The 25367-nt window shown below is 48.8% G+C and overlaps 2 protein-coding genes across 4 annotated transcripts in view; one reads left to right on the plus strand and one right to left on the minus strand.

Moving 5' to 3' along the window:
* Nucleotides 1–329: 329 nt before the first annotated feature.
* LOC101165503 (ribonuclease P protein subunit p25-like protein) lies at nt 330–1983 on the minus strand. Its single transcript, XM_004078431.4, has 3 exons — nt 1725–1983; nt 1349–1456; nt 330–1242 (listed from the first exon to the last, which is right to left on the minus strand). Exon 3 carries the CDS (start codon nt 1240–1242, stop codon nt 613–615), a length of 630 nt encoding a protein of 209 aa, XP_004078479.1. The 5' UTR covers nt 1349–1456; nt 1725–1983; the 3' UTR covers nt 330–612.
* A 399-nt stretch (nt 1984–2382) lies between these two features.
* The window catches only part of LOC105356067 (collagen alpha-6(VI) chain), a 36950-nt gene continuing 13965 nt past the window's right edge, over nt 2383–25367 (plus strand). For 2 of the 3 annotated variants that reach the window (XR_002874954.1, XR_002874953.1), the window contains exons 1-23: nt 2383–3432; nt 4747–4849; nt 4940–5527; nt 6249–6836; nt 11700–12314; nt 13103–13648; nt 14721–15272; nt 17741–18304; nt 18376–18701; nt 18825–18903; nt 19190–19332; nt 19416–19508; nt 19598–19651; nt 20767–20838; nt 21811–21837; nt 21920–21964; nt 22420–22473; nt 22558–22620; nt 22947–23012; nt 23644–23697; nt 24042–24077; nt 24155–24217; nt 25035–25097. Coding sequence is in view for 1 of the 3 variants with exons in the window: in XM_023964317.1 (XP_023820085.1) it covers nt 4750–4849; nt 4940–5527; nt 6249–6836; nt 11700–12314; nt 13103–13648; nt 14721–15272; nt 17741–18304; nt 18376–18701; nt 18825–18903; nt 19190–19332; nt 19416–19508; nt 19598–19651; nt 20767–20838; nt 21811–21837; nt 21920–21964; nt 22420–22473; nt 22558–22620; nt 22947–23012; nt 23644–23697; nt 24042–24077; nt 24155–24217; nt 25035–25097 (4791 nt within the window). In the remaining 2 variants the exon portion in view is untranslated. The remainder of the gene's footprint in view (nt 3433–4746; nt 4850–4939; nt 5528–6248; nt 6837–11699; nt 12315–13102; nt 13649–14720; nt 15273–17740; nt 18305–18375; nt 18702–18824; nt 18904–19189; nt 19333–19415; nt 19509–19597; nt 19652–20766; nt 20839–21810; nt 21838–21919; nt 21965–22419; nt 22474–22557; nt 22621–22946; nt 23013–23643; nt 23698–24041; nt 24078–24154; nt 24218–25034; nt 25098–25367) is intronic. The other variant, XM_023964317.1, reaches the window with a different exon arrangement.

Raw genomic sequence — 25367 nt, forward strand, 5'->3', positions numbered from 1 at the left:
TCAAACCACTGGAGAGCAGATCCTCTGATCCCTATGTCCTGCTCTAATCTATGGAGTAAAATACCGTGGTCGATAGTGTCAAAGGCTGCACTGAGGTCCAACAGGACCAGAATAGAAAGTAGTCCCTTTTCTGAGGCCAATAACAAGTCATTAGAGACTAGAAAGGGTTTCTATCAGCAAAAGTCTGGAATAAAATATGATACATATGCATTTCCAGGCCAGCGTGTCCTGGGTCTTCCCCAGGACCTCCGTCCAGTGGGACATGCCTGGAACGCCTCTCCAGGGAGGCGTCCAGACCCGTTAGTCTTTAAACACCGCAGACACTGAGGTCATCATGAGGTCAAACTTTATTAGTGAACCAGACAGAACAGTTCTGAGAGCACACAGCCGTCACACCTCCAGAGAGCACTGCTGTGGGGGTCAAAGGTCGCTGACGACCTCTGAGCTCTGAGCAGTCTCTCTCTAGGCACAATGGCTCCGCCCACACATAGAGTCACACATTGAACATAGAATCACTGGTAAAAAAAAGCAAATAAACTTTATTTTCTCCTCTGGTCTCTTCAGTCCTCATGAGTCTGGATCTGTTCACACTGAAGTCAAACCGCTTTAGAATCAGTTCCATCCTTTTGCTGCGTCTCTGGGTCGCCCTTTTCCCCTGCTGCCTCCTCCTCCTCCTCCTCCACCTCCTGCTCCTCCTCCCCTCTTCCTCCTGGACCCCGGCCTCTTTGGGTTCATCCCCCCGCCCTCCTCCTTGCTGGTAGGCAGGGCCCACAGGTTGTCGTAGCAACCGGGTGCCTGGTACCCCGGCTGGCTGCTGTCCAGCGGCTCTCTGGACAGCAGGATCCAGACGGCGGGCAGCTTCCGGCTGACGTTCAGGCTGTCCAGGCCGGCGGCGGGCTCCAGCGGCTCCCACACCTCCACCACGGTGCTGTGCAGCAGCCGGGTCAGCTGGTGGAGCCCCTTCACCCGCCGCTTCACGATCTCGGCGCAGGTGATGGCCTTGGAGACGGCCTTTCCGCTGGCTGTGAAGACCATCTGTGGGCAGGCGGCGTGGACCCTCTGCCCGCCCTCGTCCTCCTCCCCCCCTCGTCGTTTGGCCTCCATGCGGCTCAGGGCGAAGCGCAGCAGGTTGCGGATCTTGCTGCCGTCTTTGACCCGCAGCTCAGGCGTGTCAGCGGCGAGGCCGGCGAACGGGCAGACGGACGGCTGCTCCACGCTGCGAGCTCTGCTGTAGTTCTCCATCTGCAGCCACAGACAGCAACATCAGGACGCTGCACCACAGCGCCACACTACAACAGCAGACTCATGGTTGAGATGATTCAAAGGAAAATCTTTGGACAAAACTGACGTGGAGGCTCCGGTTCAGGTGCAGCTCAGGTGTTCCTCTCTCGGTACCGATGCTTCAAGATCAAAGCAGAAGCCGCTCCTCATCCCGAGACCGGAAGGAGAATCTCACCTGAGATGAAGACAGGGTCACGGTTTCAGGTAAACTGTCTCAGGCGGAAGACAGGAATACAATTCAAGCACGTGACCACGTCTGAACACTTTCTAAAGTGATCCGAATCCAAAAGTGTTTAGAACCACGACTTCCGGTCTTCACAGAACCACCTGTTGTCGTTTCGGTTCGGCACTAAACCCCGCAGGTTACATCCGGGGACCCGGCGGTAGACCTGCCGTTAAATCCACACACTTTTCGAAAAGCAAAGATAAATAAATGCTTGTACCTTCCTCATCTACGGAGCTCTGCACATGTTTCCCGCAGCTGAAGCACTTTCCGCTGCCGTATGTCGACGGGCAGTGTCGTAAACGCTCGTGCCTTCTTGTAGTTCGGTGAGTTGAGTTTTTAAAGCTCTGGGAGTAAAACACGGACGGCCAGAGGAAAAACGGATTCAAACTCACCGACCAAAACGTGAAGATTTAGGGAGACGGTCACATTAGAAGACGATATTTTAACGTTTTTCTCCACTTTCATGGTTTCAGACGTGTTTCCCGCCACAAGGGGGCCTCAGAGAGTCATGATGGAGGAAAGGGGTCAAAGTTCATTCATCCTGGATCACATAGTTGATCACAGAAGTTGTTAGGGTTCTGGTCTGGATGTGATTCTGGTCTGGATTCTGGTCTGGATGTGATTCTGGTCTGGGTTCTGGTCTGGATGTGATTCTGGTCTGGGTTCTGGTCTGGATGTGATTCTGGTCTGGATGTGATTCTGGTCTGGGTTCTGGTCTGGATGTGATTGTGGTCTGAGACAAACCTCTTGAATTCTGCCGTTTTGTTGTCTTCATTGATTCAGACCTGCTTACTTTGGGATCGGTTATGTGGTTTCAGCTTCTGGACCCGGCCGGGCTTTCTGTCACATCTACAGCACAGCTGGACACCTGCACGTTTCCTCCAGTGGGGGGCAGCAGACACGTTCTAATGACTCCTCTGTGGCTCACAGGCTCCTCCAGAACCGTCTTTTGAAAGGAAATGACCCAGAAGTGTCTGGTCTGGAAGAAAAGGAGGTCTGAAGGTTCTTCTGTTCACCTCATCAGGCAGAGGAGAGCACAGCCCAATCCCACAATCCTTTGCAGAGAGACGGTTTGGGATGGAATCAGAGATGAACCACAGTCCTGCTGGAAATGTTCTACTTCAGAGTTCTGTGGAACCTGGAGAAGAACTGTTGAGCAAACAGCAGGAGATCGGAACCTTTTCCTGCAAACATGTGTTAGCATGACGCAGCAGGAAGTGATCTTCATCCAAACGATGAAGGTGGATCTGGATCGTTCTGCTGAAAAGAGTAAAGGAGCTTCGGTCTAAGACCACGCCCCCAAATGTCACGGGTCAGACGCAGAGCAGCAGAGAGTGACCGTCCCGGTTGGTGCACATGTGTGGTCCTCGTGGAGGCGGTGAGGGTGGGTTTGGACGGGACGTTTGTGCTCACAGCTGCAGCGGTGCAACCTCTTCCCAGCAGCTGCTGCTGCAGACATGAGAGCTGTGACGTATGCTTAGAGTTATGCTAAACATTTGCAGGCAGTTGGTCTTCCAGAAGGAGAAACTGGGTCACATGATTTCCATCACCAGGAGGTGAAAGGTGGGAGAAGTTTCAGGCAGCAGCTCCAGCAGTGAGCCCCTCCCTCCCCGTCCTCCTCAGGGACACAGTGGGAATTTCTGGCTCCCATTTGTAGGTTAAGCGAAGGATGTGGTGACTTCACGCCTTCTCCACTCCTGCAGGCTCCTCCTCCTTTCCATTTGATTGTCTGAGGCAGCGTTCAGCTTTGCTAACAGAGGCTGCAGGACTCTCCACAGTTCTCTGCTTTGTGGTCGTCCCTGAAGAGCAGCTCCTGGAGATCCTGGAGGTTCTCTGCAGCTGCTGGAAAGGACTTTTCCAGAGAGCTGAGCAGGGCTAGCTGTTGGTTTGGAGTGAGCCTGGGCGCGCATGTGGCATGACTGCAGGTATGAAGGGGACTGGGGGGGGGGGGGGGGGGGGGTCTGCTCTCTGCATTGGTTTCTAATGAAGGTCTGTCAGAACTCACTGATGAGTCAACATCTGTCTGTAGGAGAAACACATGGGTTTGGAAGGAAGAAGACATTTCAGAGCGTAGAAATGGGTTTGTTCAGCAGTTCAGTCGTGAACCAGCTCAGTGGCATTGTGGTAGAGTGTCCGGCCTGTGAATGGTAGTGTGTGAGTTCAAATCCAGGCCGAGTCATACCAAAGACTCTAAAATTGGGACCCAATCCCTCCTTGCTGGACACACAGCATTAAGGGTTTGGATTGGGGGGTTGGATCACCAAATGGCTGTGTCTACAGATCACTGCTCCCAGAGGGGAGGGGTCAAATGCGGAGAACAAATTTCACACACCTAGGTGTGTGAGAGATAACGAAACTTTACCTTTAACTTGAATCAGAAAAGTTTCAAAACTTCTGCTTCTGGTTCCGTCCCCCTCTGGACTTCGCAGCGTCCTCTGCCGTGTTGCTAGCATGTTAGCGTGATGCCAGGAGCTTCCATGTTTGTGAAGTTTTGTGAGACCAAAGCATCTGTTTTTTTAGCTTGTCCTGTCCATCAGCTGATCCATTACAATGGGGGTTTTGTCGCGTCAGACACTGGAGGAGTATATTTGTATAAACCTCTTCTGTATTCCAGTATAGACTTTATTTTGTTAAATTTGTGTGAATTTCCTTTTGGAATGGATTGGGGGGGGGGGGGGGGGCAGGTTAAGAGGTTGAAGGATGATTAAAGAAACACATTGGAGGGGCGGGATCAAAGGGAGGTAACCTGTTTCTGGAGGTTTATCATGATAATTTCCACAAGTAGATTTTTTTTTTTAAACGATCAAATCTTCACTGGTTGTTGTTGTTGGGAGACTCTGAAGCTGCAGAAGAACAGCAACGTTCTCTGTTAAAGAGGAGATGAACCCAGATAGGCGGACTCTGACCTCCTAGAGTTCACTGAATGAAAAACATCCAGATGAGGAAGACATACTCGATCTGGTTTAGTTACAAACGAAGCTCTAGAGCAGAGATCTGTGTGCAGCATCATCCAGACATAGATGCTGTCAAAACAATCATGACTCATCAAGAAATCCTCTGGAAGAGTCAACATTCAAAATACTCCTGAGCTGAAGTCCCAATGTCTTTGGTTTTTTCTTGTCTGGATGCTGAGGGAATAGAAACGTCAGTCCTTCTGTAGGAAGCAGCTTTCTTTAGTTTTCTTTCTCTGTAGTAAATGTTGCGTCATGCAGTCCTGCTGACACCTTTCTTCATTCCAGAAGATGCTTGAAAACCAGAAGATGTCCATCATGCATGTAGTCAGAATCTGTCCTCTCTTCATCTTTGCGGCCGCTCTCTTTGACGTGTCTGCTCAGAGAAAAGGTTGGTACCTGGATGTCGTTTGCATGTTTGTTCTGTGCTAATGCTGCAGAGACGGTTGGTTTTTGTAAATGTGTGATCGACTCTTTCCAGAGTGTGAAAACCCTCTGGTGGGCGACATCGTCTTCCTGGTTGACAGCTCCGGCAGCATTGGCCCTGAAAACTTTGAGTTGGTTAAAACATTTCTTGGAAATGTCATCAAACCCTTTGACATTGGCCCCAAGAAGATCCAGTTCGGCCTGGCTCAGTACAGCAAAACAACTCAGAAGGAATTTCTGCTCAAGGATCATGCAGACCAGGAGAGCGTGCTGACTGCAGTTCAACAACTGTACTACCTTAAAAAAAGTACCAGGACCGGTGAAGCCCTCGATTTCATTCGAAAAGATTACTTTGTTGAAGCGGCGGGGAGCAGAGTCAGGGAGCTGGTTCCTCAGATCGCTGTCCTCATCACGGATGGAGAATCTGATGACCCTGTGGAAACGCCTGCCCAGCAGCTGAGGGACCACGGGGTGTTGGTGTTTTGCGTTGGCGTGGGAAAAGACGCGCAGAAGCAGCTGAAGACCATTGCTAACCCGCCCCAAGATCATTACGTCTTCATCGTAGACCGTTATGAGGATCTGCATAGTCTTCTGGACAGCCTGCTCAAAAGGTTGTGCATCTCTTTGAAGGAGCAGCAGAAAGGTAAAGACCTGAAAACCTCCTTATGTCTCCATTCTTTTCTCTGAAAGCAGAAGCAGACATTTCCGGTCTAGATACTCAACAAAATTTGCTTCTTGGCTCTGGAATGACAGCAACAACACAATAAGTTCACCTTTGTGTCATTGGAAATCGTGTATTCCTGTTAGGCTTTGTGTTTTCTGGAGGTTGTACTGACCCTGTCACCATCAGAGCTGAAGGTCAGACTTGCTTTCCGTGATGGCGCGTGTCAGGTCGTTCCTGTCGTCTATGGGTTGGTACGACCCGCTCATGCGTGAGCTTGTAGAGAGAATACCCGTGTTTAATACTTAAGCGTCCTGACGGATGAAGCTGTGCCGGGATCATCAACATACCACGAGCAACAATCTGACGTCAGGATTCCTTTGAGGTGATCTTAAAGGTGGCGTCAGAGGATGTCGGGAGGATGGAACCTGAAAAAACGGTTGTTTGAGCCTCCAGCTAAACCGGCTTAGACTAACACTAAAGGTCACAGAGGTCAGGCGTATCACAGCTCACGTTTGATCAGGCGTCGGAGCAGACATAAACTCACACACGTGTTTTATTATCTGCTTTATTACAAACGTTGCAGAATCATGCAGCTTTCACCAAACGGCGCCCGTCTCCTTTCTGACTTGACTCTGGAGGAAGGAAGGAGGAGGGGTCTGTGTGGAGGATGAATTCTCACTTCATCTCTTCTTTCTTTCAGTTTTAACCAAACGCTACACAGACATGTTCTGGTTGGTGGACAACAGTTTGCCTCCTGAACAGTTCTCCCAGTTGAAGAGCAACCTTTCAGGAATCATTACCGTGAATGAGGTGGGACGGTCCAGCCATCGTCTGGGTCTGGCTCAGTTCGGTCAAGACGTCCAAGTGGAATTCCTGCTAAACACGTATGAAAACAAAGGCCAGATCCTGGAAGCTGTTGGAAACTTCAAACTTCAGCCTCAAGCCAAGCAGCAGCGGAACCTCAGCAGGGCTCTGGAGCTCGCCACCACCCGCTTTCTCAAAGCCGAGGCGGGGGGCCGGGCGCACATGGGAGTGCATCAGGATCTGGTCATCGTGATGGAAAATGAGCAGAATTCTCTTTCCATGCTGCAGTATGATGATTTTGCTTCCTATGCTAGAACACTGAAAGACTTTGGGGTTGCTACTTCAGTAATGGCCGAAGGGTCAATGGGTCTTCCAGAATTCCAGATCAGCGGCCTTGCCTTCAATTGGCTGGAGTTTGGTCCTAAAGGCTTCAAAATCTTGAGTGATAAGATATTCTTTCCAGGAGTGGAAACTGTTGTTGAAGGTAAGAACATTTCTTCTGTTCTCTACTGTACCGTAGACAGGTCTGATGGTCCTGTGCAGGAGCGGGACACTGATCAATACCTCTATGTTATGCTGCGAAGAACCCCAGACCAAACCCAAACCTGCCCCCAAGAGGGTTTTAAAGTTGGAAAGCCCGACTATCAAGCAGTTACAAGCAACACAAGTTTTGATTACTTTGGATTCTGGCGCATGAAGCAGAGCGGTCGACCTCTGAACGAAGGTTGCAGGTTCGGTTCCTGCCTTGCCTGCCCTTGTGTTAAAGTGTCCTTGGGTGAGACACAGAACGTCCCGCTGCTCCTGGCGCCATCAGTGTTAATGTGTGAACAGGACTGAGAGTGTAAAGCGCGGTGGGTCTTCAAGAAAGGCAGTACAGCATAGAAAGTACAAGTATTTAATGTTAAGAATTAACATCTAGCCACAGGGGTTGCAAGCCAGTAACTTCTGTGCCGGTCCCAAGCCCGGATAAATAGAGAGGGTTGCGTCAGGAAGGGCATCCGGCGTAAAAAATTGCCAAAATAACCATGCGAATCATCCACAACACTTTAGACATACCGGATCGGTCGAGGCCCGGGTTAACAACGACCGCCACCGATGCTGTTAACCTACAGGGTGTCGGTGGAAATTTGACTACTGTTGGTGGAAGAAAGAGGGGAGGCAGAAAGGTCCGTGGCCAGAGAGAGAAGGGAAAAGGCAGGAACATAGGTTTGAGAATAGGGACTCTTAACGTTGGCACAATGACAGGGAAAGGCAGAGAGCTGGCAGACATGATGGAGAGAAGGAAGGTAGATGTACTGTGTGTGCAGGAGACAAGGTGGAAGGGCAGCAAGGCACGTAGTATTGGAGGAGGATACAAACTGTTCTATCATGGTGTTGATAGGAAGAGAAACGGGGTAGGAGTGATTCTGAAGGGGGAGTTTGTAAACAGTGTTCTAGAGGTGAAAAGAGTCTCAGACAGGATGATGAGCCTAAAGTTAGAAATTGAAGGGGTGATGGTGAATGTAGTCAGTGGGTATGCGCCACAGGTTGGCTGTGAGTTAGAAGTGAAGGAGAGATTCTGGAGTGAGTTGGATGAGGTCATAGAGAGTTTCCCCAGAGGAGAGAGAGTTGTTACTGGAGCAGACTTTAATGGGCATGTTGGTGAGGGCAACAGAGGTGATGAGGAGGTGATGGGCAGGTTTGGTGTGAAGGAAAGGAATCTGGAGGGACAGATGGTGGTGGACTTTGCGAAGAGGATGGAAATGGCTGTAGTCAACACTTACTTCCAGAAGAGAGAGGAACATAGAGTGACATACAGAAGTGGAGGTAGGAGTACTCAGGTGGACTACATCCTATGTAGACGAGGTCATTTGAGAGAGGTTATTGACTGCAAAGTGGTGGTAGGAGAGAGTGTAGCCAGACAGCACCGCATGGTGGTGTGTAAGATGACTCTGGAGGTCAGGAAGAAGAAGAGAGGGAAAACAGAAAAGAAGACCAAGTGGTGGAAGCTACAGAATGAAGAAACTTGTGAGGAATTTAGGCAGAAGTTGAGGCAGGTCCTGGGTGGTCAGGATGAGCTTCCAGAGGACTGGGAAACTACAGCAGAGATTATCAGGGAAACAGGTAGGAAGGTGCTAGGTGTGTCATCTGGAAAGAGGAAAGACGGTAAAGAGGCTTGGTGGTGGAATGAGGAAGTACAGGAATGCGTCCAGAGGAAGAGGTTGGCTAAAAGGAAGTGGGATGTAGAAAGGACTGAGGAATGTAGACAAGAGTACAAGGAAGCGCAGCGTAGAGTGAAGAGAGAGGTGGCAAAGGCCAAACAGAAAGCTTACGATGAGCTATATGACAGGTTAGACACAAAGGAAGGAGAGAAGGACTTGTACAGGCTAGCCAGACAGAGAGACAGAGATGGGAAGGACGTGCAACAGATAAGGGTGATTAAGGACAGAGATGGAAAGGTGCTAACAACCCAGGAGAGTGTACAGAAAAGATGGAAGGAGTATTTTGAGGAGCTGATGAACGAGGAAAATGACAGGGAAAGAAGGGAGGAAGATGTGGTTGTTGTGGAGCAGGAAGTAGCAGAGATTGGAAAGGATGAGGTTAGGAAGGCTCTGAAAAGGATGAAGAGCGGAAAGGCCGTTGGTCCTGATGACCTACCTGTGGAGGTATGGAAGTGCTTAGGAGAGACAGCAGTGGAATTTCTAACAAGGTTGTTCAATAGGATTTTAGAGAGTGAGAAGATGCCTGAGGAATGGAGGAGAAGCGTTCTGGTCCCGATCTTTAAAAACAAGGGTGACACGCAGAACTGCAGCAACTATAGAGGAATAAAGTTGATGAGCCACACAATGAAGCTGTGGGAAAGAGTAGTGGAAGCCAGGCTTAGGAAGAAGGTGGAGATTTGTGAGCAGCAGTATGGTTTCATGCCCCGTAAGAGCACCACTGATGCCATTTTTGCTTTGAGAATGTTGATGGAAAAGTACAGAGAAGGTCAGAAGGAGCTGCATTGTGTGTTCGTAGATTTAGAGAAGGCGTATGACAGGGTGCCGAGGGAGGAGCTGTGGTACTGTATGAGGTCGTCTGGAGTGGCAGAAAAGTATGTCAGAGTAGTTCAGGACATGTATGAGAGAAGTATGACGGTGGTGAGATGTGCTGTAGGTCAGACAGAGGAGTTCAAGGTGGAGGTGGGACTACACCAAGGATCAGCTTTGAGTCCTTTTTTGTTTGCTATGCTGATGGACAGGCTGACAGACGAGGTAAGACAGGAATCTCCCTGGACAATGATGTTTGCGGATGACATTGTAATCTGCAGTGAGAGTAGAGAGCAGGTGGAGGAACAGCTAGAGAGGTGGAGGTTTGCTCTGGAAAGAAGAGGTATGAAGGTCAGTCGTAGTAAGACAGAATACATGTGTCTGAACGAGAGGGATCAAGGTAGAAGCGTTAGGTTACAGGGGACTGAGGTGAAGAAGGTGCAGGAGTTTAAGTACTTGGGGTCAACAGTTCAGTGTGATGGGGAGTGTGGAAAAGAGGTGAAGAGGCGAGTGCAGGCAGGTTGGAGCGGGTGGAGGAAAGTGTCAGGAGTGTTGTGTGACAGAAGAGTGTCAGCAAGACTCAAAGGAAAGGTGTACAAGACAGTGGTGAGACCAGCTCTGCTCTATGGGTTAGAGACGGTAGCAGTGAGACAGAGACAAGAGGCTGAGATGGAGGTAGCGGAGATGAAGATGTTGAGGTTCTCCTTAGGAGTGACCAGGTTAGACAGGATAAGGAACGAGTACATCAGAGGGACGGCTCATGTTGCCTGTGTCAGCGACAAAGTCAGAGAAGCCAGACTGAGATGGTTTGGACATGTTCAGAGGAGGGATAGTGGATATATTGGTAGAAGGATGTTGGAGATGGAGCTGCCTGGCAGGAGGGCAAGAGGACGGCCAAAGAGGAGATATATGGATGTCTTAACAGAGGACATGAAGTTGGCTAATGTTAGGGTAGAAGATGTCCATGATAGAGTGAGGTGGAAAAGGATGATTCGCTGTGGCGACCCCTGATGGGAAAAGCCGAAAGAGAAAGAAGATTTAATGTTAAGAATTACTTTGAAGTAGAAAGGATTCTAGCTGGTGGATGAAGGTAGGACCCTCACTCACAGATCTTTGTTAGTATCTACTGTCATTTCTCTTGTTTAAACCAACTGATGCTGTTTTTATTAAGACCCAGGTTTTACTGCAGCATGAGGGCTGTTGATTTAACCTTGGATGTAAATGTGTGTCTAGTTAACTATAAAGTACGGAAGACAAGAGCAGCCACTGATGACTTTATTCTTCAGCTCATTTTTTCAAGATATTAAGTATCGCAATTAAGTTTCATAGAAAACATAGATTTGATTGGAGATCACTGAATGTTGTTCATTTAAAAGTTATTTCTGACCAATTTCTACAGCTAAAGTAATAAATGATGTCAGAGTGCGATGCCCGTCACCATAGATGATCTTTGCACCGCTGCATGGCCCTTCTGTTTTTGTGTGGTCTTGTAAATCAAAGAGCAGCACCATTTAGCAGCCTTGTGAAGTGGACCAGAGCGAACGCGGTGAGCTCAGAGCGCCGGACACGTGTCGTCTCTGGTGGTTGTGTGATCCCCTTTACCGCCTCGGCCTTATTCCACAATGAACTGTTACGTTTTTCCACTGATACCCAAAGAAAGAAAAGTCTGTTCTGTTTTCCGTGATGCAAACATGTCGTCTCCAAAAACAAGCAAAGATTTGATTCCGTTTCGTCAACATTCCGATGGAAAAGTGCTGACTCGTCAGTCTGTTTCCTCACCTGCCACCTTCTTCAGTGGGAAATGAGGTCTACTAGGCTTTGAGGCCCAAAGTGCTTCACAGCCCCCACACACACACATTCACACCGATGGCCGCTGCGCTGCAGGGCGCCATCCGTTCTGCCCAAGGGCACTTTGACAGCAGGGCAGGGAAGGCGGGAACCGAACCTGGAGTCAGTCATAGGCTTACCGCTCTCCCTCTGTGCTGCAGCCGCCCTCCGTTTGAGTTGATCTTTAGCTGCCACACAGAGGGACACACTACAGAACCCTGATCAGGGTGAGTCCAGGTCCAAAGGCGGCCCACATCATCAGCCTCCCACCTCTGTGCCTGCCAGGGGGTTTGGATGTTTGCTTTGTTTCAAATGTGGGACTGAGGACTCTCATCATCTAAAAGCAGAAGTTCAAAGGAGGCAGGCGGTGGTTTGAGGCCAGGTCCTGAGCACCTGAGGGTCCTGGCAGGGAGGACCCGCCGTTACCAGCGGCAACTGTTGATCCGGGAACGCTGTTCCTCTGGAAAGTTCGGTACCACACGCCCAATAAACGTGTTGCATTTCTTTGACAGAGTGCGTAGGTGCCGGCGTGGCTGACGTTGTCTTCGTTCTGAAGGGTTCAGAAGGAACCGGAGAGGACAATTTCCCCTTTGTGCTCACTTTCCTGAGCTTAATCATCAACAGCCTAGAAATCAGCCAAGCCAAGGTCAGAGTGGGCATCGTTACCTCCGGCCCCTGGCTCAGAGTGGAAGCCCACCTCAACACGTTCACCGGAAAAGCAGAACTCCTGCACTTCATCGGTCTCCTGCCTCCCCGTGAAGGTGGCGCTAAAATCGGAGTCGCCTTGAAATTAACTTGGGAGATGCTCTTCAGTGAGGAAAGAGGCGGCAGGAAGAATGCCCAGAAGGTTGCTGTGGTGATCGCAGACAGCAAATCCCAGGACAGTGTGAGAGAAGCAGCGAGCTCCCTGCGCCGGGATGGCGCCACCATATATGCCGTCGGAGTCAAAGACGCCGACCCGACGGAACTCGAAGAGATGGCAAGTCACCCGTCTTCCAGACACGTCTTCCCCAGGGCCAATTTCAGCAGCCTGAGGGCAGAGACTCACAGTCTGCTGAAAGGCCTGTGTAACGGCATCGCAGAGAAGCAGAGGACAGCTGGAGGAAGCAGCAAGGACGTGGAGAGAGGTGGGTCTGTGTGCCAATCAGGGTTTGGGAGGTTCCCCTCTGAAGAACCCAACAGCAATTTGAAAGGGAATGAGACATTTTTCTGTTTGTCCAAACTGGGAAGTAGCAGGAACAATGAAAATAACAAAAAGGATCAAATGGAAACATTTAACATTATTAATTAAATAAAAAACATTTAATTAAATGGAAACCGTAAGGAGCTGCATCTCCAGAAGAAAATGCAGGATTGATGCTGTGTTGCTGAATGAAAATAAAACTTAAAGAGTAATAATTGGCGTAAAAAAAGAAATAAAGAAATGATCATAGTTGATCATAAATAATGTCAAAACAGCCAAATAAAAAAAAAGATATGTTTGTGAAAAATTCCAGAGTCGGGTATCGAACCAGCGAGCTTCTGCACCAAGGACTCTCCATGGATTTAATGGAGGCAGAAATCCTGGAATATTTGGAAAAGTTCAAGGATTTGAAGAACCAAAAGTCACAGCTGGAAAAAGCTGAAAGAGCTGAACAATTTAATAGTTGAATGGTTGAAATAGATGAAACATTGTAGGAGGAGATAAGCGGCAAAAAATGGAGGATAATAAAGAAAGAGAAACAGGAAAACAATGATTGAATACTTTATAGCATTTACTGCTTTATAGCATTCAACCAAATATTTAAAAATGACAATGAATAAAATAACAAATGTTAAAAGGAATGAAAAAGTAGAAGCCAATGCTGAGGGTTCTCCAGGGTTCCAGGAGCTCTGAGCTGTAGTGACTGAATGTGTTGTCTTCTGTCCTCCTCAGCGTGTGCAGAGACGCACAGGGCGGACATCTTCTTCCTCTTGGATGTCTCTGGACGCATCAGCCAGCTGGACCTCAGGGACATGCAGAACTTCATCATTGGCTTCCTTCGTTTCCTCCGCATTGGGCCTGATCACGTTCGAATGGGAGTGGTGACATACTCCCATTCACCTTCTCTGCAGTCTGACCTGATGGAGGACGCAGACGAGATAAAAGAAGCTGTGCTGGCACTCCAACGTGAAGGAGGTGCTGCATACGTGGGCAAAGCTCTGGCCTTCCTGAACCAGGGGATGGGGGAAACGGCGGAGCGTCAGGTCCCAAGGTACCTGGTAGTCATCAGCGGAGGGGAGGCCACAGACGACTTCAAAGGCCCAGCAGAAGCTTTAAGGAGGAAGGACATCACGCTTCTCGCCATCGGGGCGAAGAAGTCAAATGAAACTCAGCTGACTGAGATTTCGGGCGACCCCAGACGGACTTTCTATGTCAATCATTTTGATGCCCTGAAGTCCATCAGTGACGGCGTCCTCGCAGAGATCTGTGCTCCTGAGGGTGAGTTTGGTTCCTGCATTGCTGCACAGAACCAGAATCTCATGTTTGGCGTTAGAGGGCTAACTCTACCTTAGAGGATGCTGAGGTTCTGATTTGACCAGGTGACCTTAGAGGTCGCTGCAGACAAGGTCTGTTCATGAAACAACGGGATGATTCTCCTGTAATGATCTGCATCGCATGGAGGCAGAGCAACCGCTTTGGTCTCAGCGGCGGGAATCACCAGTAACAAATGTGTGTCACAGTCAGGAACCCCGCATTACGTCAGCAGCTGCGGTTAGGCGGACAAATCGAATAAAAGCCTGATCAGAATAAAAATAGGTTGTGTAAACACGCCGTTCAGGACAGTCTGCCCCGATCAGCCTCGTTCGGATCAACATTTCTGTCTGATGGAGACTGGTGGGTTATGCTGATTGTTGATGCGATCGTGGTGCATAGAAACGGTTTATTGCGATGGTGGGTCACTGCTGCTCTGGTTTAGGTGTGGCGCTCTGGAGGAGGCTTAATCCTAACCCTGCTTCCTGCTCCGTTCTGCCGAGAGAGAAAACATGGATTACAAAAGATTATGAGTGAACAGGAACTTAGTAATAATGATACTCATAATAAAATCCCGTTTAGAAGACCTTCTGCTTTATGCTGCAGTTTTTTTGTTTACAACGGAACTCAATGTTTCTTCTACCGTCGTTTCCGGTATTTTCTAGAATTCTTGATGTCTTAATAATTCATTCTGACAAGTGTGGCGTATGGAAACGTTTGTTGTCATTGGATAAAGTTTTTCTGGATCCATGTGTACAGTTCAGTTCTCATCCGATCTTTGATCCGATCACAGACATTTGCACACGTAACCATGGCTACCGTTAGTAAACAGTAAAGACCCAGACAAGTTTGATTCAGTTCATTTCATTGATGATTTTTGTCACTTTTTATTCCTCTGTACCTCCCAGATTTCAGCTTTATAGACCTTTCCTGGTCAGGAATGCGAACACGTGTATGAACTCTGCTTTAGGGGGTGAAAGGTCATGTAAAGGTCTCTAGATCAACGTCTCATTCAGGAACTTCTCTGCTTTCTCTGCAGCTTGTAAGGCGTATCCCGCTGACGTTTTCTTCCTGATGAGCAGCTCCACTGCTTTGTCTAAGAGAGACTTTGAGAAAATGAAAGACTTACTGAAATCTGTCATCAGCATGTTCACCATCGGGCCAAACGCCGTTCATGTGGGCGTCATGCAGGTGGGCGCTAACCACAGTCTGGAGTTTGGCCTCAACAAATACTTGAGCAGAGAAGAGGTGCTCCGAGCCGTGGACAGGATGCAGCCCGTGAAGGACGGGTACCGCATGGGGAGGAGCCTCTCCGAGGTTTCTAAGTATTTTAAGGCGGGGGGTGGAGGTCGACCGGCACTGAAGCAGAGCCTGGTGGTGGTTACAGATCTTCAGAGTACAGACGAGGTCAGAGGTCCCGCTGAAGCTCTGAGGAACAAAGACGTGGAGGTCTACGCCGTTGGAGTGCTGGAGGCCAGCAAAAAGCAGCTGCTGGAGATCAGCAACTCCTCCGACAAAGTCTTTCAATTGGAAGATTTGGATCAACTTCCTGCTGTGGGCAGACGGCTGGCCTTAAAGCTCTGTGGAAAAGGTACGTCCTTCAGGACCGGCTGGAGAAGCAGCCTAAGGAGATCTTTTTTTAACAAGCCAAAGCTGTCTTAGGCTTTAGATCAGGGGTCGGGAACCTATGGCTCGCGAGCCATATATGGCTCTTTTGATGGTCACATGTGGCTCGCAGACAAATCTGTAATTAAACTTTTTTTTTTTCATTAGACCAGTCCTTCTCGGGCGCGATGCGATGCCAGAGGCGCGCAGTAGTATTGATGCTGGAGAGAAAAATCTGCGCCAGCACTGTCCCTTTACTATTATCTTTTATTTGACAAAGTTTGTACCAGCTGGAAACCTGTGAATCGCCGTGCCTAAAACTGTGCGCTCCCGTCTCTGAGAAAGAGCGCGCAGTTGCGGGGACGGGATGTGTGAGGAAGAAAGCAGAGGGTGGGGGTGAGGGGTTGTGGGGACAGGCAGCAGGTGAATCGCGCTGGGATTGTAAAAACGTAAAACCCGCTTCCCGTCACTCACTGCAGCGTGTGAGTGTGTGTTTGGCTCCACGTCTGCATGTGAGCAGTCTGTCTCACATCTACAGAACATTCAGACCTAAGATCACGTTTAAAGTCTCAACGCCTGAACGAAGCAGAAACTCACCACGTATCAACCAGACTAGACCATCAGCAGAACCACCACGAGAAATACTCATCATTTATTAGCAACAGCATAACAATGTTATTAAAAATAATCCACAGACTTATTGTACTTTAAAAGTGTTGAAATTACATCAAATACACATATTCATTTGTATATTTAGTTTTAAACATATCGTTGCATACTGACTTGGACTGGGTGGCTGTTGGGCCGCGTTAAAAGTTCTGGGGTTCATTGAACGCATCAAGCACAGATCTGATTGGCTCTCAGTCCTGTCGCTCAGCCTGTTGTTAGGTAATTTGGACCAATGGGGTTCAGCTATGGGCCGAATAAGGGAAATAGGAGGGCTGACGCGGCAGGAGCGAATATAAAGTTAGGAGAAGCGCTCTCGTCTCAGCGGGAGAGATTCAGGAGTTGCTGAATTTATTGTACGGCGTTTGTTGCGGTCTACAGTAACCAGAATAAAGAACCTTAAAAGAGGTTACGTCTCCGTGCCTCAGTGTGGGAAAGGGACGCTACATTATTGTATGGCTCTTTCGAAATTACATTTTTAAAATATGTGGCGTTTATGGCTCTCTTGGCCAAAAAGGTTCCCGACCCCTGCTTTAGATGAAGAGAATTCCACAAACGCTGTCCAAATGTTTCCTGGCGCCCCCTGCTGGATGCCACATAGTACAGTCTGTTTGATCTTCAGACTTTTGCAGGATCATCACGTGTACTCTGGGGAGGGGGGGGGTCTTACAGCCTTTAATCAGATCAATCTTAAACTCATTTCACCAAAACAAAAGAGGAGGATGTTTATATGGAAAAACAAAGAGTGATTTATGTGCACGGACATAAAACCCATTTTTCACTCCTCCACAAACATCTGGAGCTGCAGCTGGTGACTCAGCCCCTCCCACCGATTCATTAATCAGGCCGGTAAATGGATTAGAGAAGTTCCCTCCTCAGTAAAGCTGGTTTGTTCTGAACACTGTTCCAGTTTAGCTTAAATTTGAGAAAAACAACAACTTAGAAACTTATTAATCTGTTTGAAAGTTCTAGCTGCTGTTCCAATGTATCTGTTACCTCAACTTTGTTTAGATCAGAAGTTATGTGGTTCTCATGGAACTTCCTGAAAAGTCCCACTCCGATCATCTTCTGATCGGTTTTTAAACCGTTCCGAGTCGTCTTTTAATGATGACGATGCTGTTCAATCAAAAACGAGTCGTTTTCTAGGACATAGTTTCTGCAGAGAGGCAGGAGTTCATTAGTAATTCACCTCTGATTTGTGGGCGGGATTGTTGGCACGGAGTAAGCCTGCAAAGATTTCCAGTCGTCCCATTGTTTACAGGCTCCCCTGCTAGCTTACAGGCCCTCATAATTCAATTCAATTCAATTCAATTTTATTTGTATAGCCCAAAATCACAACAACAGTCGTCTCGATGGGCTTCGAAGTAAAACATGAAATCAAAAGGATAACCCCAAGCTAACATTAGTGGTGCAACTAGCAATATCAGATCTGTCCATCCGTCCAGTTCTGATCCAGATTCCAGCTCAGACCAGGAAAACAAAGACACTCATGGATCTGTTGGTCTGCAGGTGGATGATCAGAAAGAGGCGGAGCATGGAGCTTGTAGCCCCGCCCAGAGTATTTTCTACGTCACTCATATGATCGTTTCAGACTGCATTTTGTGATCTGCTCCTGATTCCCAACGATTTGAATAAAGTAATCCGCAGAAATGCAGTCTTTCTAAAAGCCGTCCATCATGAGAAAAATGCCACAGGAAACGGTCAGAAACACCAAGAACAGCTTTTTCATCAGAGCAGGCCGTTAAGCTGCACATCTGTTGGTGTTTCAAAACAACGTTTCATCTGCAGATTGTGAGAAGAAGGACCTGGTCTTCCTGCTGGACCACTCCACCAGCATCTCCCCGGACAACCACAACATGGTCATCAACTTCACCGCAGACCTCGTGAGCAGCCTCACCTTTGGAGAGAACTTTCTTCAGGTTGGACTGGCTCAGTTCAGCGACGCCCTCCACCACGAGTTCTACCTCAGTGAATACTCCAGCAAGGCGGATGTGGTCAGACACATCCTCAGCTCCAAGCATGCAGGCGGAACAACTTACCTGGGTAAGGCCTTGAGATCCGTCGAGGACTACTTCCTGCCATCTCGGGGCGCCCGTGGGGGCACATCCAAGACTCTGGTGATGATCACCGATGGGAATTCACTGGACGATGTGGAGGATGCCGCGGAAGGACTCAGAAACATGGGGATAGAAATATTAGCCGTCGGTGTCTGCGACGTGTATGACCTGCAGCTCCTGCGGATCGTTGGAAATCCAAAGAACCTCTTCAGCATCTGGAACTTTAACTTTTTGGCAAACAACAAGAAAAAGGTTGTTAATGCCATCTGCAGGAAGCCGTCCAGTCAGCCTAAAGGTGAGTCACGACACAAGTGTTGGTCTCTGCTTTGATCTTCTTTGTCCACGAGCATCCTCTCTGTCCTGCAGGTTGCAGGATCGATGTCTTCATAGGATTTGATGTTTCTAGAAGTGGTACCAGAAGTGGTAAAGCTCTTAAAACCTTCCTCCCTGGTCTGGAGGAGATTGTGCGTCACATTTCTACAGTGGAGGACTTGTGGTGCTCTGCCGCCGTCCACACAAACATCTCCTTCCACAAGGTGGATGCTGATGGATTCCTTCGCTACAATGCAAGCTTTAAGGAGGACTGGTTAAGGGAGGTTTTGAACAAGTGGTCACAGCCCACTTATTTCAATTCTACTCTTCTCAACTTCTTCAGGAAGAACTTCAGAGAGAAGTCCGAAGCTGACGTCAAGGTTTGTGTTCCCTGAGAATGTGTAATGACAGACAAACACCAACCAGTTGTTGGGCAATGTAAAGATTCACGTGGTCAGCTGCACAGAACCGGAACCAAGACTTTGTGGTGGACTTCCCATCAGGTGCTGCTGATCTTCTCAGATGGTCTCGACGAGGAAGTGATGAAGCTGGAGCAGACGTCAGACCTGCTGCAGAAGTCTGGTAAAAGCCACATTTCCATGTTCGTTGTCCCACCTGATGGGAGGGCCTTAATCCCACCCTCATCTTCATCGTCACTGTCCTCTTCTTCCAGCTGCTCACCTTCACCATCAAACAGTTTGTGAAACTGAGGTTTTGGATGAAAATGTAACCTCGGGTGGTTAATTATCCAAAGTTGTCAAACACAAATCCCTCTTGTCTTTTATCGGAGATGGGTGGAGCCAAAAGGATTTCTGACCTTCATTGTTGTGATGTTTTGGTAACGAGGGCTGCTCTCTCTGGCCTGCAGGTGTCAGCGTTCTGCTCACTGTGGCCTTGGCGGGGGCTGACCCCGCTCAGCTACAAATGGTGGAGTTTGGTCGAGGGTTTGGGTACGACGTCCCTCTGAGCATCGGCCAGCCCGGCATCGGCGGCATCATCCTCCAGCAGATAGTGAGCTGACCGGCTGCTGCACAGAACCAGGTTGGAACACAAGAAGGCCACGCCGGTCGGTGACCTCTGCTTTCCATCCACAGAGCGACGCGGCACATCGGCTCTGCTGCGGCGTCATGTGCCAGTGTTCAGGACCTGCAGGCGACCGTGGTCCTTCCGGCATTCCTGGGATGAAGGTTCCTGGAAAGATCTGGTCTTTAGCCGTCTTAAGAGTCTTCTGGGAGAAAAAGCTGTTTAACCTTTCAGCTGGTTGTTTTCCTGCCAGGGTTCTTCTGGATGGAGGGGCTGGCCGGGGTTTCCTGGAGAGGAGGGAATCTCTGTAAGTTCATCCTTCCGCCAACTTTTACACGTTTTAATCTGAACATGGGTTGAACTGGTTTTCCTCGTTTTGGTGTCTGATTCTCTAAATCTTAACCTTTCTGAAAAAGCAGTTCAGACCTTTGAACTTCATCTCAATCCTTTGGATTAGCTTTGTTTTCATGATGTACTCATTATCCAAGCCAAGTTCCATGACCGCAGTTTGGGCCGCCGAGACACCCGCCTTTGACTTGCATCGGCCCCTTTCAAGTCTCCTACAGGCTGTGGATCCATGGGAGAGTGGTTCCAGGTCATTCCTCTGAGCTGGTCCCCAGGCGCTCACCTGCAAGCTCCAGCCCCAGACCTGGCTCCAAAGTGGGGCCCCAGTGACGCCAATCCTGACGACATAACTGGGTCCTTGCTTGTTCCTCTCATATGGGTTCTTCACAGGTTCTTGGTGACTTGTCCAGGGGCAAAAGCCCCAGACAGCTTACCTCCTGGGATCACTGAGCTCTCAAACTCCTCCACCATGTTAAGGTGGCGGTTCATGGAGGAGTAGTGTTCCAACTACTGGGTAGTCACACTCCTTAGCCTCCATGGGAAAGTCTATGCCACGGAACTGGAGAAGAAAGTCCGGCTCAGGCATTTAGTCCGGATGCGTCATGGGTGCTTCCCTCGGGAGGTGTTCTGGGAATAGACCACTGGGCTGAAGCCCCAGGGAAGACCCAGGACGCGCTGGAGAGACTATGTCAGGAGCTGGAGGAAGTGGATGAGGAAAGTCTGGGCATCTTTGCTTAGACTGCTGCCCCCACGACCCAGTCCTGGATGAGTGGAGGAAGATGGGATGGACAGACTTATGGGCGGGAACAAAGGTGTCTGAGAAGAAAAAGCTTCTGTGTGAACGCAGAAGAGAGGAGGAGCAGTGAGGAGCTGCAGGAGATTCTCTAGAGGTGATCATCAGAGGACCAGCAGGAGTTCACGCTTTTCTTCTTCCTGATTTTTCTGTCCTTGATTATAGCGCCCCCTAATGCTGGCTGGTTGTTCCAGTCTTAGGTTCAAGTTTTTTTGGACTTCCTGCTGAATGCCTTGTGTTTAATGTTGGGAGGGGGGGCATCTCATTTATTCTTGTCTTTGCAGGGGGAAAGGGGTCCTCCGGGTCAAAGCGGGTCTCCAGGCCCCCAGGGCTGCCCTGGATCCAGAGGACAGAAGGTACAGGACTGTTTTCATTGGAATTGACTTTAACAGGGGGCGTGGCCTTTTTGGAGGATTCCTGACCTTCACTCCCATAATGCTGCTGTTGTGTTACTGGGGTGGGGGCTGGGGGTTTGTGTTTCAAAACCAGGGGAGCGTGCATTTATCTCTACTGCTGAAAGTTTGACACGTCAGGACAAACCAGGTGATTGATAAGTGAACCAATCACTGACCTGCTTCTTGGAGACCATCTGAAGCTTCTCCAACTAAACCAAACTAGTCTTTAACCTCCTTGCATGCGTCTGTCCTGACTTAACCTCTGACGTCCTGCAGAAATCCCCCATAAGCTCAACAGCAGACATCAGAAACCAGGAGATGGAGGACAAACATCCTGCTGCATGTGGGAACCCTGATTTCTCTCGTGTAAAGCTCTGAAACACCTCTGGAGATCTGGAGGCGTTTGGAAATACAGACATTAACTAAGAAACATCTGAAAGAAATCAGCTGCTGTGGTTTGGAGAGAAAATCCCAGACAGAACTTTGATTTTCTCTCTGAACTTCCCTCAGGGATTCTGGGATGTGGGTGTACTGTTTTAACAGATGGTGGGCGGAGCTTAACATTGATTGATGGATCTGTCTTCAGTGGGACTTTGTTCCATTTGATGTGGTGCAGAATTAGCTCCATCTGAAGACAAAGATCTGAGTTTACTGATCGATCTGTGCCTCCCAACCTCGATGGACGGATGGATGGATGGATGATGGATTATTGACGGATGGATGGATAATCAGAAGTGAAGACCACTCCCTCAGAAAATGTTGGACTAAAGCTGATTTAAAAAATGATCAGAGTGAAAGAAAAAGTGATGAGGCTTCAGGTTTCATGTCTGATGATGCTTTCCTACATCCAACATTTCACACGCTAGCTTCAGGAAAAAACACATTTCATACGCTGACTTCTGTGAATCTGACAGTTCTCTTTGTTTTCTTCAGGGCTCTCGAGGCCTGACCGGCAGCAGGGTAAGAGATGTCCAAAAGTTCTAAACAAACGCGTCCTTCATCACCAGAGAATGTAACAGCTGGTTCTTCTCCAATGCTGCAGGGTGAAGCAGGACAGGACGGACTGGACGGCGTCCGTGGAGAACAGGTTCAAATGTCAACAACCTCCATCTGTGGTTGTCTTCACAGAACCGAATGTTCCAGAGTCAAAGTCCAGAAGGTTTCTCTGAATGTGAAGAAGTCCTGAAGATGAGCAGAGAAACATCTAGGCTAGAACGTTGGCGTCTTCTGACGGGTCTGCTGATAAATCAGGCAGATTGTTTATGAAACACCAAAACGCTTAAACCTGTTGGTCTCCGTCCTTCATGAAGTTAGATGTTGACTTGGTTCTGTAGAGGTTCTGTTCAGTCGTTTATGGTGAATCTATTCTTTTCATTGTTTTGTCTTCAATTCTTTGACTTCCTCTTTTTCTGAAAATACCCTGCATGAACTGAAGTCCACAAACAAACATCAGCTGACCTGATCTGTCCATCCTCGGCTCACGCAATGGTGGAACCGGGACCTTCAGACGTCTCCAGCTGTGCTTTGTTTCCATGTTTCCAGGGAGACCCCGGACATGACGGGATCACAGGAGAACCAGGACATCCTGGGAGTCCAGTAAAGTCCTAATCCATCTGTCCATGTAGTCCACGGTTCTTCCTTCAGGCACCGTGCTTAGCATCTCCTCCCTGTCATCCTCAGGGAGCCCCAGGTATCAACGGGGAACATGGGATTGAAGGACAGCGAGGACACCGTGGAGATCTGGTGAGCTTCCTCTCTGAACAACAGAAGGGTCTTCATTGTTTCTCCCCAAATCCCCCAACACTGTGACCGGTGGTCTTCCTGCAACGGCTGGCTGACTGTGAAGCCGATGGTCTCACCTTAAAAACCTCAAAGAAGACAGATTTTTCTCAACTGTCTAAAAGGAAGAACAAACCAGATCAGTTGTCAGTTCCCATCTGAGAATGTCTCTGGGAGGAACACAAGAACCAGAACATCAAAACGAGACTGCCTCCAGCCAGAGTCTTGTTCCTGAGTGTGTTTGTGGATCTGACCGTCTGGCACAGCTAAGGACGTCTTTTCTTCACCAGGGGGATCTAGGAGCCCACAGCGCCACCAGGGGGCCCAAAGGAGAACCCGGTCCTCCAGGGGTTCCAGTAAGACCAACCAGAAACTAGCAGAGGACGGGTAGTAGAGTGACCAGACCCAGAGAAAGCTGAACGCACAACCATGGACGCACAATCACAGACACACAAACATAGACACACAACAATAGACACAACCACAGACGTACAATCACATACACACAACCATTGACGCAAAATTACAGACACACAACAACAGACGCACAATCAAAGACGCACAACCACTGACACACAACCATAGACGGAAAATTACACACACAACAACAGACGCACAATCACAGATGCACAACCACAGACACAGACACAACCACAGACACACAATCAGAGACGGACAACCACAGAGACACAATCACAGACGCACAACCATAGACGCGTAATTACAGACACAAAACAACAGACGCACAATCAAAGACGCACAACCACAGATGCACAATCACAAACGCACAACCACAGACACAAACAAAGGCACACAACCATAGACACACAGCAACAGACACACAACAACAGATGCACAGACCCACAACCACAGACACACAACCACAGACACACAATTACTTACCCCGTGATGAACGTGACGTTGTTTTTGTGTACCAGTTTTGTATATCTTTAACAACACTTTTTTTTGCCGGTGGCTCATCTACAGGGTGAATCTGGAGCCGACGGGGGCCCGGGGCCCATGGGATCACCTGGAAGCAGGGTGAGTCCTCATCAGTCCAAACCCGGTTCTGTCCAGAACTTCTCCACATCCTTCTCTTCGTGGAGGTTCCTTCAGATTCTCTCCTTTGCATTCCTGGAGGATCTCCTGTTTTCCAGTTTTCTTTAGTCCTGGTCTGAGCTGGATCTCTTTGGAGGACTTTGATCTTCCAGTAGATGTTTGACCTCTGACCTCATTATTAATAAGCTTCACTGATAATGAAGAAGAAAGTAGCAGCTGAGACAAGAGGGACGGCTGCTAACGAGAACTCAGAAGCTGAATCACTAGAACAGGAGAACAAACATATTCACCCCCCCCCCCCCCTTCAATCTCTCTCTGCTCTGCAGGGTCCAGACGGCTGGAAAGGCCCCCGCGGAGAGCTGGTAGGAGGAGGGGAAAGGGCCGGTCCGCATGTGGAGGAGCGTGTGCAGCTTCCTGTGTCGGTATGCTGTGTTTGCAGGGGTCACCTGGTGGGGGAGGAGCTCCAGGAGGAGCAGGCGTTCGAGGGACCGCTGGTCCACAAGTGAGTCCTTGGTCCCGGTGTGCACCTGCTGTCTCTTCTGGGGTCTGCTGGGGTCCCCTCAATGCCTCTTACGTGTGGCATGTCCAAAGTGTGGCCCCTCTGCTGGCCCTTTTCAAAACCATATTTTGCATGTGGCCTCCAACAGCGTTGTCATGACGGCCACACATGGACACCAAGATTTAACCATTTTCTGCGTGTGCGTCTGATTCTGATCCTCGAAGCATAAACATTTTAATGGCTGCCCCCCCCCGAAGGCCAGGACAATCTGCTTCCTAACAGATTTTGAGTTTGCTCATGGGACCTTTTGGGAAGGACTGCTTGTCATTTAGAATCATTCAGTTCTATTTTTCAGATAATTTAATAAGTCACCTGGTCTCAGTTCTGTTCTAGTCTCTTTTCATGCTTTTTTTTTCACAATAACTCAACGTTTCTGCTTCAGTGAGAATCTGCACCTCCTTCAAATCCTTCAGAATAAAACCAGTTGCCACGGCAACCACATTCAGCTCTAAGCGGTCACACATGCATTATTGCAGGAAATGAACTTCATCTGGCTCATATGACGACTAAAGTTCATCGCCTGCATTTATAGTTAATGGCTTAAAGTCTTCAGTCGGTCCAAACCCCGCCCTCTTTGGGTTTAGTTTGTCTGATTCTTCAAAGGAGGATGAAGATCAAACATGAGATTTCTATGTCTGTGGTGCAGCGTCCCTGTTTCTGCTGTTTAATGACAAATAGACTGAGTTTCAGCTGCAGCAGCTTTGGAGCTGAAAAGTCGACGAGTTTGCAACCCGTCGCTTGATTGATGATGTCACTGCAGGGACCCAGGGGAGAAGGCGGAGACAGAGGGCCGAAGGGGATGTCTGGTTCCCCCGGGACTCAGGTGAGAGCTTCACATCGCTCCTCCTCATCACTCTGTTCAAGTTTGAACCCAGTAGGACCATTCAACCTGTGCACGGGTGCTCATGCAAGTCTGTGTATAAAAAAACCTTTATGAATTAAAGTTAAATAAAAACTTTGATCTAAAACTCTGCAGGTTTGAGTGTGAGGACTGCAGGAAAATCCAAATGTACCAAAGCCAGTTCACTTTACCAGGTTACCTATAGGGGTCCGTTTACAGAGTTTCCCTCCCTTATTAGGGAGACAGCAAAAG

Source organism: Oryzias latipes, chromosome 16 (assembly GCF_002234675.1).
Source record: "Oryzias latipes chromosome 16, ASM223467v1".
In the NCBI taxonomy this organism is placed as follows: domain Eukaryota; kingdom Metazoa; phylum Chordata; class Actinopteri; order Beloniformes; family Adrianichthyidae; genus Oryzias; species Oryzias latipes.